Source organism: Esox lucius, chromosome 15 (assembly GCF_011004845.1).
Source record: "Esox lucius isolate fEsoLuc1 chromosome 15, fEsoLuc1.pri, whole genome shotgun sequence".
Classification (NCBI taxonomy): Eukaryota; Metazoa; Chordata; class Actinopteri; order Esociformes; family Esocidae; genus Esox; species Esox lucius.
Window position 1 is genome coordinate 24440659 of NC_047583.1, and position 13941 is coordinate 24454599.

A 13941-nucleotide genomic window follows, 5' to 3' on the forward strand; every position below is an offset into this window, starting at 1 on the left:
AAAAACAACATACAAACATAAAAATTATTAAAAACATACAAATGTAAATGATCTTTCCAGAAGCCCAAAGCTAGAGCAGGGGCATCAAAAGTTGGTTCAAAAAGACAACTTTTGAAGTAATTGCCACAACGCGAACATCGGGCAGCTAGATTGCTCCAGGAGTGCTCTTGGCAAGAACATCATAAGCTTTGGCGAAACATTAAATATGCTCAAACAGCTAAATGCAAACTGACACGGCAAGGGTTCACTACAATGGCAGTGAGAGGCAGGCGAAAAGCATATCTCAATTTAATACAAGCCAACATAACAAAGGGATCAATTTTTATAATTCATGGTTCAGCACACAATGTACTCTCTTCCCCCGCCGGTGAATATAGAGGAGGTATACATAAGGAATAAGACTCATCTGTTCCCAGGGATTCTCTGGAGTGCTTTTGAAATGTGATACAGCACAAATAATGATGGAGAACCTTTACATGAGTGCATTAGATGAGATGGGGGTCTGAGATCTGTTTAAAAAAAGATGGGTTTAAAGCCGGACCAGAATTCACTTTGATTTGACCTCCAGAGTGGAGTGGGGATATAAGCCGCCATGATGCGTGCCGCCGACGTCGCAGCGCCTCGCCGGCCGGCTCTGGTCTCCCGGTTGGAGGAGAAGATCACTTAATGCCTGGTGGATAGCGTATGCAAATTTCAGACCTACCTACCACCCGCCTGTATTATGTAACAACACAAGTGTTGACTTAATTTAAAGTAAATATAATAAGAGCTGTCCTCTGGCCAGTAATGTATGCATGTGTGCGTGTGTGAATATTTATGCCCGGGCACCGCGGAGTCCATACTTCATGGATATTTGCATCCAATATATGTCCGGGTGGACATGGCAAACAACATAGGGAATGTAGAACTATGGAAGGAAATGTTTGGATTTCCTTTCCCTCTCTCTCACATAGGCACGCACAAATATACACAGCCTTCGGGAAGTTTTAAGGCCAGACTTTCTCTTTTTGTCTTTGTTATAGGTTTGAGCAGATCCTCTCAATCTCCGTTAGATTGGAATGAGAAATCCGGTAACCTGCGATCTTCTGGTCTCCCCACAGAAGTTCAGTGGGATTCAATTCATGGCTTTGGCTGGGCAGTTGAAGGATAGCTACATACATGTCCAGAAGCCACACCAGCGTTGTCTTGGCTGAATGATTCAGATTGCTGTCGCGCTTAAAAATGAATCTTTGCCTAGGTCCTATGTTGTTTGCCAGTGGTCTGGACTGTTCTCAGTTTGTAGATAATCAGTCAGATAGTGGAATGATGTACTTTAAATGGGAAATGGCTTTGTAACCCCTTCCAGAGCAATCAGCATTCTTTCTTAAGGGACTTGTTATAGGTGTTTTGATCTTGGTATGATGTGTTATTACATATCCATATGGTTAAGACCAAACAAGACCAAGTGTCTAAACTTTATGGGAGGTTGGACCTTCACACATTACTCTCTTAAATAATTTTTCTAATAATTTCCTCCTGTTTTGGTGCACCTGATTCTACTTTTATTTATTTTATGTGATGGAAAACTCACCCCTAGAAAGTTGAAAAAGACAACTTTCTTGGGGCGATATTTTATTAAATGAATGCCATTCTATTTTGGATGTCTATGTAGAGTTTCTTGGACTGCATGGCTTGGCCTTTGCTCTGGCTTGCACTTTAAAGTGTGGGACCATGTATAGACAGGTGTGTGCCTTACAAAATAGTTTCCAATCAATTGAATTTAACATAGGAAGACTTCAATCAAGTGCTAGAGGCATTTCATGGATGATCAAATGACACAGGATGCATCTGAGCTCAATTCACAGTGTCATGCCAAAGGGTAGTTTTTGATTTTCAATAAATTAGCACGAATGTCTGAAAAATGGGTTTTCGCTTTTTATTGGTAGAGAATCTGGGTTGATTGGGCCTTTTCTAGTCCATCTGTTATCAGCCATGTTTTATCGGTATCTCCAAAAGTCCTGGTATGGCATATCCAAATACAGCCTCTCATGTTGACTCTACCACTCTACCTTATGTACCTCTGCCACTAACAGCCATCAAGACGTGTTTATTCTAGCTGTGAATTAATCAGCCAGCAAGCTTCTACAGCGAGCTACACTAAGCTAGCTACTCTCCTGCAGTAAGTTAACATTACTTCATGTACTGAGAAATGGATGAGTTGCCAAGGTCAGATTTGCATTATAGATTATACTGCAATGGCAGGGCCTATATAATGTCCTTCCATACAGGCATGAGATGCTCGAATGATCTTCACTATTATTCTTGCCTGTTACAAAATATTAATAAGGATGAATATTAATTTTCGTAGTATACTGTTATTTCAAAATACTGAGAATATGAAAATTTATTATATTTCCGTCTATCTCGAATTATGTGATATTGTGTGTGGATTGATGCCAAAAATGCATGTTTAATCAGTTATGAATTAAGTTTATAACAACAAAACATAGAGAAAGTGAAGGGTCTGAATATTTTCTGTGTCTATAATATTGACTTTCACATATTTCTATGTTTGTGAGGACCAAAAATGTTATGCCACTCAAACATCTATATTTTATAAATCCCTAAACATCATTCTAAGCTAAATATTCTGTTTAGTTATTGGCCAAATGTCCTTACACCCAATATACATGATCAAACACACACACACCTCTCTCTCAGTCCAACACAGTCCAACATCAGACAACCATATCCATCCATTATCTTACATTGTTTTATGCAACTATATTTAAACTTTTAAAAAAACTAAACATTTTCTCACTGTCCAAGATCAACAAAACAATATTTTTTGGGGTAAGATCAGATGGTCAATTTCTTTCCACCTTTTCATTCTTTGTCTGGCAAACTTTGCTTCTGCAAATACCATACATAATAAAGGCATTGGAAAGATATATCCAATCCCACTCCACTGCTGTTGGGTTCACCCTGGAGAACACAAAGTGCATTAGGGTGGGATAAAGCCAGAATGAGGCCAGAGACACAGACAAAGAGCCAGAGATGATATGGAGATCCTTGGAGAGAGAGGGCATCAGGATGAAGCTGGGCTCATCATCCCTGTGTCCTCACTGCCCATAACATCAGCCTGAATAATTTATCCCTGTCCCAAAGCCCCCACAAGCCATCCATCTTATCAAGCTAGGCTGGGATTCAGTTAACCCGCCAGAGCATTGTTTACACACTGTCTTTATTTACAATATTCAACTCATGCACAGACACTTTTAATTTAGAAAACAGAAAGCATTTCAGTGAGGTCGGTAGCCTTGCTAGTAGTTTTTAAAAAGTACCAAGGACCAGTGTAATAGATCATTTGATCACTGGTGAAAAACTACTGCTTAAATAGTGACGGTAAAAAAAACGTAATTTTGAGCATGCATAACATTTTCAATAAAAACGTCAATGCAATGTTAACACTCTCTGCCATGCTATAAATCACATCCACTTTTACTCTATAAGTATTACTGACACATAGAACGCCATTTGAACTCTATACATATAACTGACATATAGAACCATCTGTACTCTATACATACTACTGACATATAGAACACCATCTATACTCTATACATACTACTGACATATAGAACACCATCTATACTCTATACATACTACTGACATATAGAACACCATCTATACTCTATACATACCACTGACATACAGAAAGCCATCTATACTATATACATACCACTGACATATAGAACACCATCTATACTCTATACATACCACTGACATATAGAACCATCTGTACTCTATACATACTACTGACATATAGAACACCATCTATACTCTATACATACCACTGACATATAGAACGCCATCTATACTCTATACATACCACTGACATATAGAACACCATCTATACTCTATACATACCACTGACATACAGAAAGCCATCTATACTATATACATACTACTGACATATAGAACACCATCTATACTCTATACATACCACTGACATACAGAAAGCCATCTATTATCTATACATACCACTGACATATAGAAAGCCATCTATTATCTATACATACTACTGACATATTTAACACCATCTATACTATATACATACCACTGACATATAGAACACCATCTATACTCTATACATACCACTGACATATAGAACACCATCTATACTCTATACATACCACTGACATATAGAACACCATCTATACTCTATACATACCACTGACATATAGAACACCATCTATACTATATACATACCACTGACATATAGAAAACCATCTATACTATATACATACCACTGACATATAGAACACCAACTATTCCATAGTGCTGTGGGGAAGTGTATTTTAGGGCACCTGTGTTTTGGCCACTGTCTTTGCAAATCTGACCTTATAGCCTGATGACTTGATGTGGACCCCTCGCTTGGTTAGTGTGGACTTCATGCGGATGAAGAAGGAACGCTCCAGAGTATTGTCTGGGGGCAGCAGACTGGGGCTGGTGGACTCCACTGTGGGGGGAAGAAAACAGAGACACACATTTTGAATACATGACTTTACCTGGCCCATACATCTCTGTGCTAAATTAAAGCCCTGGAGAGGAGGCCAATATTAAAACAGCAGCCAGTAAGTGAGACCAGCAGTAATAACTGTCATCTCCCACGTAATCGTCTAATGGAAAAAGTAAACCTCAATAAAAAAACAACACATTGCCAATAAAAGTTGGACAATGTTTTAATTACGTTCTGTAACTGTGTACAGCCTCTGCTTGGTCAAACACCGTAATTGGTGAAAACCTTTTATTGGCGGTTCAGCTGTAGTTAAAAAGTCAATTGCATGTTTCTCTTCATTGAGCCTAAGTGTCCTATTTCTATTGGTTCCAGTTTCTATTAAGAATGAAACAAGGGGAAACACCGGCAGCGAGTTCGAGCTCATCTAATCCCAAACAAACACATTGCTTCAATTATAAAGGTACATGTTTATCATCTACCTTAATGGTGATGTGTGACAACACCACCGCAAAGGAAGTCTGTCATTCCTGTCAAGGACAACTATCAGGCCGAGGTGAAACTGGCCCTTTGTCACCGTGTCTTCTTGCACTCCTAATCAAGGCTTAATAAACAAATCCATATTCATACCATCCCATCCATCAAGGGAAGACATGGAGGAGTACACACACTGGTCTATCCCGGTCTCCCAGCGTGTCTCCGACGATGTCTGTCCCCAGGGCTGACTAGGACGTTACATACAAACCGTCTCAGACAGACTACAGTGGGAGATTAAATTCAAATGGGATTACTAAAACAACACATCTAGAAAATCAGTTTTTTTGCTACTCTGTACAGAACTTAGATCTGGAACAGGATACAGTGTGATCGGCATGAATGACCAGGGTGGGGATGGAGAGATGATGGGAGGGGTGATGGGGAGGCTGGAAGGAGGTGAGGCTATACTGGAGGAGGCGGTACTGGAGAAGGCTTGAGGGAGGAGACTTGGGGAAGGGAGGTGACGGGGCTGAGGGAGATGGTGGTGGAGGTGGTGGTGGGGGGGGGGGTTGCTGCCATTCTCTTTCACGTTTCTTTTTCCCCCTTCTTTTCACACATCTTTTTTCCCCTTTCTTTTCTGAGGACATGAATTAAATGTCATTTAAAATCTAACCAGTCCTTTATCACTCTTGGGAGAAGCCAGAGCCATGTTATATTTAGTCATTTCATTTCTTCTGATTAAATATGAATTACTATGAATTTTTTCTCATCATCTAACACAGCAGAATACGCCAACAGCTTTTTAATACAGTATATAAGCAGCAGACACAAACTTCGGCAGCTCTAAGAGTTTAATTCGCCTCTCTAATCCAATCACATCAACCTTATTTCTCTTATCACAGATTCCCATTTTGAATTAAATGAGCTCATTATTTTTAATCAAAGGCAAAGAGATCAAAACGTACACTTAAATGCTTTAGATCAGAGCTGCCAGTCAGCCGGAGAGTTCTATTTGACTAAAACAGGAGATCAGAGCCCCTTAGAACTGAGCATTTTCATTAGAGAAGGAGAGCAGCCACAAGCCCACTGACCGGCATTAAAGACACAAGTTTTTTTTTTTTTTTTACACTCTGCGGACTTCTAACTAAAACAACATCAGGGTCATTTGTGAGGTGTCGGAGGGTGGTGGTGTGTTTCACTGCCAGGGGGGTTCTGTTAGCTGGTGGTTATGAAGTGAATGTGAAATATAGACTGGGGGAAATGGACGAGTCAGACACGTCACAGGCCATTGCAAGACTTTCTTCATCAAACTAATGGTCATGTGAGCCCAGTTGGAGCAGCACTGATTATTCCAGGACAATGTGGCACAGGGATCATTTGTTTTCCTGGATAGAGAAGTTCACATCCCAAATGGAGCCCTATTCTCTTCATAGGGTGCTACTTTTGACCTGGGCCCATGGGGTGATATTGTGAAAGCAACCCCAACCCAATGAATGTTTCTAAATTATACTGTATTATAGGATTATAATACATCAAGTACAATATGTTAAACATTGAGAGATTACCACCTAATCATATAGACATGGCATCATATTGAGATTTACAATATGTTGATGGTCGCAATAAAATCAGGGCAGGGCCTCACACTATCAGAAGAAGTGAATAGCCAACAAAATGCACCCCAAAAAAAAAGCTACCGTAAAAGCCTCCCTCACACATCAAGCACCAGAGCACTTTGCAGTGAAATGTGAAACTATAAACGCCAATAAACTCAATGCCCCGAATCTCAAAGAAAAAGACACCTTTTAAAGAATTCTTAAGGAAGGAAAATAAATAATAAGTCGCAAGCGTTATTTATGGTTTGGCCGGGTTCTGCTGATCTGGATTCATTTTCCTGATGAAAGACCTCGGGAATGAAACCATCTTTGTGTGTAAGTGATGGGATTTTAAAAGTATTCCTGTCCTGTGGTGCTGAGTGTTGACCACCATCAATAACCCACTGGCAGTTCTTTAGCCCTCTACTGCCCCTCTCCCCTCCCTGACAGACCCGTCGCCATTACCATACCATTTCTATACACCAGGGACTACTCAGAGCAGGAAGCCGCTACAAAGCCAAGACACTTCTGGAAGCCGCGCGCTCTCTCCTCGTGACTTAGATGACTTAGCGAGACTCCCCTACTTCACTTGCTAATATTCCTCAATTTACATTTATATAAATATTAGTAGCAATTCAAAGCGTCAAGCATTTAAGGCAGGGATAAATCAAGATTAAGTGCACGGCCCATGGCTCCGGCTCAGTGTGGCTGTCCTCCATCTCTAGACGCGGGGAGGTCCTTGTATGGCCCAGCTCTGATGAATGAGGGAGTCTCTCTGTACATTAGTAATGATATATAATGCACCAGGCCCTGTGCTAATTGGAAGGCACTGCTGGCTGGCTACATATTGAGAGGTAGTGTGATTTTTCAATACAGCTCGTCTGTGTGTGCGGTTGGAGAAAGTGTTTGTGTGTGTGTGTGTGTGTGTGTGTGAGAAAGAGAGAAGGGGAAATAGTGTGTCTGTGTTTGTGTGCGTGTATGTATGAGAGACAGAGAGAGAATGTGCCTGTGTGTGTGTACGCGTGTGTGTGTGTGTGTGTGTGTTTGTGTGCGTGCCCGTGTGTGTGTGTGTGTTTGTGTGCGTGCCCGTGTGTGTGTGTGTGTCAGGGTGTGTCAGGGTCTGAATGTGTGTGCATGCGTGGGTGGGATGTGAAACATACAGAGTGACTTGTATTGCATTGGCAGCTTTAATAATTAGATGGTGACAGGAGAAATGCCGTCAGGCACCTTGTCCTCCTCTGTCACTTGTGCCTGTCTGCTCTCATCTACTCCCATTCTCTTTGGAACTCTTCCAGGGATGGAGACAGGTTCCAAACATACAGCTATACTATACATTTCAGCCTCAGTGACATTCAAGAGAAAATAATAGTTAGACAATTTCTAAATATTCCAGGATGGCCAAAATTTACAAGATATCAGCTAATTACTGAGCTCCTCTGACTGGTGTCCAGATGTACAGTGAGGGTAATAAGGGTTAATCATTACAGTGAAGGTTTACTGTGAAGGTGGTAGGAGGTAATAATTACAGTGGAGGTTTATAGTGAAAGTGGTAAGGGTTAATCCTTACAGTGGAGGTTTACAGTGAAGGTGGTAGGGGTTAATCATTACAGTGGAGGTTTATAGTGAAAGTGGTAAAGGTTAATCATTACAGTGGAGCTTTACAGTGAAGGTGGTAAGGGTTCATCATTACAGTGGAGGATTAAAGTGAAGATGGTAAGGGTTAATCCTTACAGTGGAGGTTTACAGTGAAGGTGGTAGGAGTTAATCATTACAGTGGAGGTTTACAGTGAAGGTGGTAAGGGTTCATCATTACAGTGGAGGTTTAAAGTGAAGATGGTATGGGTTAATCCTTACAGTGGAGGTTTACAGTGAAGGTGGTAGGGGTTTATCATTACAGTGGAGGTTTATAGTGAAGGTAGTAGGGGTTCATCATTACAGTGGAGGTTTATAGTGAAGGTGGTAAGGGTTAGTCATTACAGTGGAGGTTTACAGTGAAGGTGGTAGGGGTTAATAATTACAGTGGAGGTTTACAGTGAAGGTGGTAAGGGTTAATCATTACAGTGGAGGTTACCAGTAAATCATTACAGCAGAGGACTACAGTGAAGGTAATAACGGGTAACATGGCTGCTGTTTCAGGCTGATAATCTGTAAGGATTTTGCGACAACTGCTGATGTAAAAAGGGGTTTACAAAATACATTTAATTTGACTTGACTGAGCTTGCAGGCACCCGTCCTGCCAACAGGATCGACTAGAACGCAATGTGGCAAGGCTAGGCCGGCCATTCTGTCTGGCGAGCTGCCCCGAACCAGACAGTGCGGGAACCAATCAGCACTGCCCTTTGCGGAACTCCCCAATGGACGGCGTGTCGTGAGCACCATCAGAAACAAGGTCATCATAAGGCAGTGTCTCAGACCGCCACACCACTCTCAGACTGTGGACCTCCCCCTCCCCCCAACCTTCCACAAGGCCTTTCTAAAGGCATCTCTTAGCTTTTAATACAATGGAATATCTAGGTTTCCATGACAACAAATGTTGCTCTCCATCATTGTGTGGCAGGCCTATTTGATGATTTCACAACACATCTGTAAAAATACACAATACAAACACATTTCATTAAAAATGTGTTTTTTATTATTATTCCAGTATTATTTTTGGTGTTTTTATTATTATATAAAATATAGCTCTATAAAGTAATGAAATAAATGATTTTATCTAGAAATAGCAGAGCATTCAAAACCCGCTTCTACACTAAAAATGTGGGTACGATAGTAGGGATTTCTATGGATACAGTTTGAATAATATAGACTGAAGAGTCAATGTGACCATTAAATTTAATGAACAATATACAGTGGCTCTTAAAGGATCTACCCCTTTGTAATAATATTAAACATTTCCATAATTTCAGAGTGAAAAATTAAATCTACAAATTGTTCTAAATTGATTACAAACACAAAACAGAAAATGAATCAAGTAAGTGAATAATTGGTAGATGCAACAATTGGCAGCAATTACAGCCATCTATGGGTATGTCTCTACTAGCTGTGCACATCGTGACAGAACAAATTCTCACCATTCTTCTATGCACAACTGCTCTAGATCCATCAAGTTATATGGGGACCTTTGTTGAACAGCAATTTCCAACTCTTTCCAAATATTTATATCAAGGTCCGGCCTTTCAGTTTTTAAGCCACTCCAAAAAAAACATTATCTATGAAGTTATTTTCATGATATTTGCTATATACACTATTTGGGGTCATTATCCTGCTGGAATAATAATTTCCCAAGCAGACCTTCTGTCAGGATGGGTCGTGCAGAAGGAACAGACCTGGGACACAGGCTTAGGTGCAGGTTGTGTATCGTATCACACAGGTGAAAGACAACAACCACACGCTAATCAAAAATCTACAGTGGGCATGGGCCCAAACCAAAACCTAGCCAAAACAATGGCAAAACAGGAATGAGGCTAACATAACCAAGAAACACTGAATGATGCAAACAGAAAACTGGAGAACATAAAGCACCTAATGCACTATTAGGCTAGAACAATCTGAACTCTTAACACAGGGTAAGTTGTCTGTGGTGGCTTCCATGACTAGTGCCATTCTCAACCAGATACACAGTTTCTGAGGATGGCCTGTTCTAGACAAATTCACAGCTGTGACATATGCTCACTTCTCCATAATGTACTTTACTGTGCTCCCAGAGATATTAAATGCCTTGTAAATGCTTTCGAATTACCTTATTTTTTACTTGATTTGAATGTTCCTTCATCTTCGTGATTTGTTACCCATTGTACAGAAAACCTTGAAACCTCCCCCGAAATCATGTAAAGTATCATGATTGCATATATGTGGACTGCATTCCATTACGCAACTTCTAATGCACGATTGGTTGCACCAGAGCTCATTCAGGTTTGTCATTGTAAAGGGGGTAAATACTTATGAAATCAATTGGTTCGGTTTTACATTTGTAATTCATTTCAAATAATTTTCAGATTTCATTTTTCACATTATGAAAGTTTTTGCATTGATTATTTCTAAAAACTCAGAATTAAATCCATTTTGATTTCATTGTAAAACAATAAAAGCATTTTTTATCCTTTAATCAGACACCTATTTGAGATTAGTTTTTTACATTTAGAAGATCTTTTAGGGTTACTCTAAAACTGCTCCTAAAACCCCATTTCAATAGGACACCAACAACCAAACATACATTTCAATAACTCACAAATATTTAAAAACTTTTTCTTCCTTCAGACATTCTGTCTGTTTTTGAGCTAATGTATCCATCAAAGCTGGAAGCCCACCTGAGTTAGGAGTCTGCATGTCAAGGTGCAGCAAGCAGGCTCTCTAGATGAATGCAACACGATGCATGCGTTTACAGCCGAATGGAAGGATTAGACTCTAACGCAATAACGATAAACACAGCAGATCAATTAGGAGGTGCAAATAAAGCTGAAAGGCCCTGAAGAGTGAAGTGATAATTAAATCCAGTTGTAAACACTCTTTAAAAGTGCTCTAATTGATGAGGTTTTCTCTCAAATTGACATATATCCCTTCACATTCATTTATTATTCTAATCAGGAAGCTATGGTTGCTGCCATACACCCCATCTGTGTGAATTAAAAAAGACCAGGGGTCTTGTTGTCAACTATGATTTTTTACTAGTGTCTATTAAAATGTAAAAAGGCTGTATCACAACCGTGCCAAAATAATATCATGAAAATAACTTCATAGATAATGTTTTTATCATCAAATGTATAGACACATAGCTTGCATATATTGCATAGTTGAACATATCAGACAAGATGTTTTCTGCAATAGAAAACATTGATTATGCTTACCAAAAGCCCAAAGATGTTTCCCAGAGTTTTCCCCTTGTTAGCTTATTAATCTAATTTCCTAGTGTTTTCCACTTTGTCTTGACGATATTTCTACCCTGCACAGTCAAAAAACACCCTGAAATTGTTGAAAAGTTATGATAAGGCATTTTTTTGCTATGAACTGTTTGGAGGAAAAACCCCAGTAAATTCCTGCATACTTTGTGATAAGACAAATTTGTACTAATTTGGACCAATGACTGTTCTGGATAAGGACTGGGCTCTAGACCAACCAAAAGGCCTAGTAAGACAATGTAATATAAATACTCCACTATCTTTAAATCCATTTCCTAACACCAACATCATCAGACTGACCATCGTGGGCCAAAGGAGACAGGTAAATAATTAATTCAACATATTTAACACACACCTGTTTATTAAACAGGGTGATGATTAAAAAAAGATATAATTAGAAAGACTGCATGTGGGCTTTCAAAAATTATGAATCATCTTACTGTCCCTGAAGGAATACCGTCATTTGTCCTAGACATTCCATACAATGCTGGCCTGTCAATGAAGACATCAGACAGCAGAAATGTGAGTCAATATTTAAAGGCAATCAATTCTGGAAATGATCTGCATTAAAAAGTTCAAAAACTGAATCCCCTCCTTTAAACGAATAGCTTCGACTTTTCAATTTTTTCCAAAGCTTGTTAAAAACAGTGGCAATTTTTTTAAATGACCCAACCGGAATTTTGGTCTATACCCTGAACCTGTCAGACAGTCTTCTTAAGAGAACTCATCCCTGTCCTGTACCTGTCTTTACATACAGCGATAGCCAGTGGTCAGATAACCCCACGCTCCCCTGGACATCTCCGGTCTGCCACCCCGCAGAGGAGCACGGTCTGGGGGAGAGGGGGGCAACGTGGCCGGGCCCATCCATTATTAATATGCTAATGCGGTGCTGCTGTGACACGCCGGGCCAGTTCTTATCAGCTGAAGGTCACCGCGGCACCATGTCCACGCTGAGATGGGCCGGCTCCAAAATGGCACCCTATCCACTACGTGGAGCACTACCCCTGACCAGAGACCTGTGGCATTTGGGAGGCTTTCACCCGCCCGCCCAGGAGAGGAGACAGTCAACACCAGATAAAGGGCCCGTTTGGCTTCTTCTCTTATGACTCCGCTGCTTACGTGATTTGAAATGAAAGAGAAATGCTGAGGTGAGTTTGAGCTGGGTGGTTCCAGATAGAAAGGCCGATATGCTAGCTCCGGGTCTCTCGGTTATCTTTGGATAAGGTTCCCTCATCATAGCAGTGTGCCCTGAGTGGGACGTCTCAGCGGGGGGTGGACTGGATCCTGTCACGGCTGTCTGTTAACGGGTTACAGGCCCGTTGCTAATCACAGGCAGCCTGATTTAACCAGACTGAACACTGTGCTCAACAGGGAAACAGAGGTAAGTCAGTTAGGCTGCTAGGCTAGTTCCCACGGAGGTGGATAGAGGTTGTGCTGGATCAGATGTAGCAGGTGTACACAATGGAACGGGACGGAACAGCAATAACACAAGGGCCAGACTCCAGTCACAACTAATAAACTGCGGGTTGGATAAACAGAGAGGGCTGTGGTGCTAGTTACTGTACGGTGCAGTGTCTGGTGGCCATTAGGACTGAATACAATTCATTTATGATTGTGAAAACTGGGTTGCACATTTTCTGATAATTTAAGTGTGTCATTTTTTGTGTTGCTGAGAACACATCTAAAATCTTTCCAGATAGTGGTCAGGTCTTTACTCATGACCGACTGAACCTATGGGGTGCAGAGGATCACGCCGGCGTGAAAAACGCTGAAGGGGTGTTTTAAATGGAAAATTGTATTTGTTTTAATCGAAATAAAGAAAAAAATACGTAATTTATGAAATCGTGAATACGCGTACGCAACGTGTAAGAGAAATCGGCTTAGCCGAGGGTTCAAAGGTCAAATTAGCAGGAATACAATGTCACGCGACAAACATGAAAATGCACTTTACGAATCGACGGCCTCTAATGGCATTCTAATTTGTGAGAAAGCCCTCAAAGCATTTTGATAGAATTTGCCATCTCATTTTAGCGTTTCCCGCTACCATCTTTGCACAGCCCCTCCCCAGTCAAAGTCCTTTTCTTTAATCAAGTTGCAGGAGAGACAGAGCGGGGTTTGCACTGGGGGCTCGGAGGTTGCAGATGGCTGCTTTACTCCAAAATGTTCAAGCTTGACTGACCCATTTCATCAGCTCTGTCAAAGCCTTGCACTGATACATGTTGACAACATTTAATCTTAAAAATTGAAAGAAATGAATTAATATGCAAATTCCATCAGCTTTGTAATAAAAATGTCCTTGAAAAAACTGAGAACACCACCCCAGAGGAATAGTGTGAATTATCCGGGCTCCGTTGTTCTTTAAGTTAGTCTGAGGTACACAAGTCCACCAGGAAATCAGTGCGAATCTGACTGGGAAATAATTATGATGGAAGAACAAAACACTAGCAGGTTGAATAAATGGAACAACATGGGAAAA

At 40.6% G+C, this 13941-nt stretch overlaps 1 protein-coding gene across 4 annotated transcripts in view; it reads right to left on the bottom strand.

Annotated features, from left to right (window-relative positions):
• The window catches only part of LOC105023610 (neuronal PAS domain-containing protein 3), a 265014-nt gene that overhangs the window by 17972 nt on the left and 233101 nt on the right, over positions 1–13941 (bottom strand). For all 4 annotated transcript variants that reach the window (XM_020054458.2, XM_010892953.3, XM_010892952.3 and 1 more), the window contains one exon: positions 4383–4501. In XM_020054458.2, coding sequence (XP_019910017.1) covers positions 4383–4501 — 119 coding nt within the window. The remainder of the gene's footprint in view (positions 1–4382; positions 4502–13941) is intronic.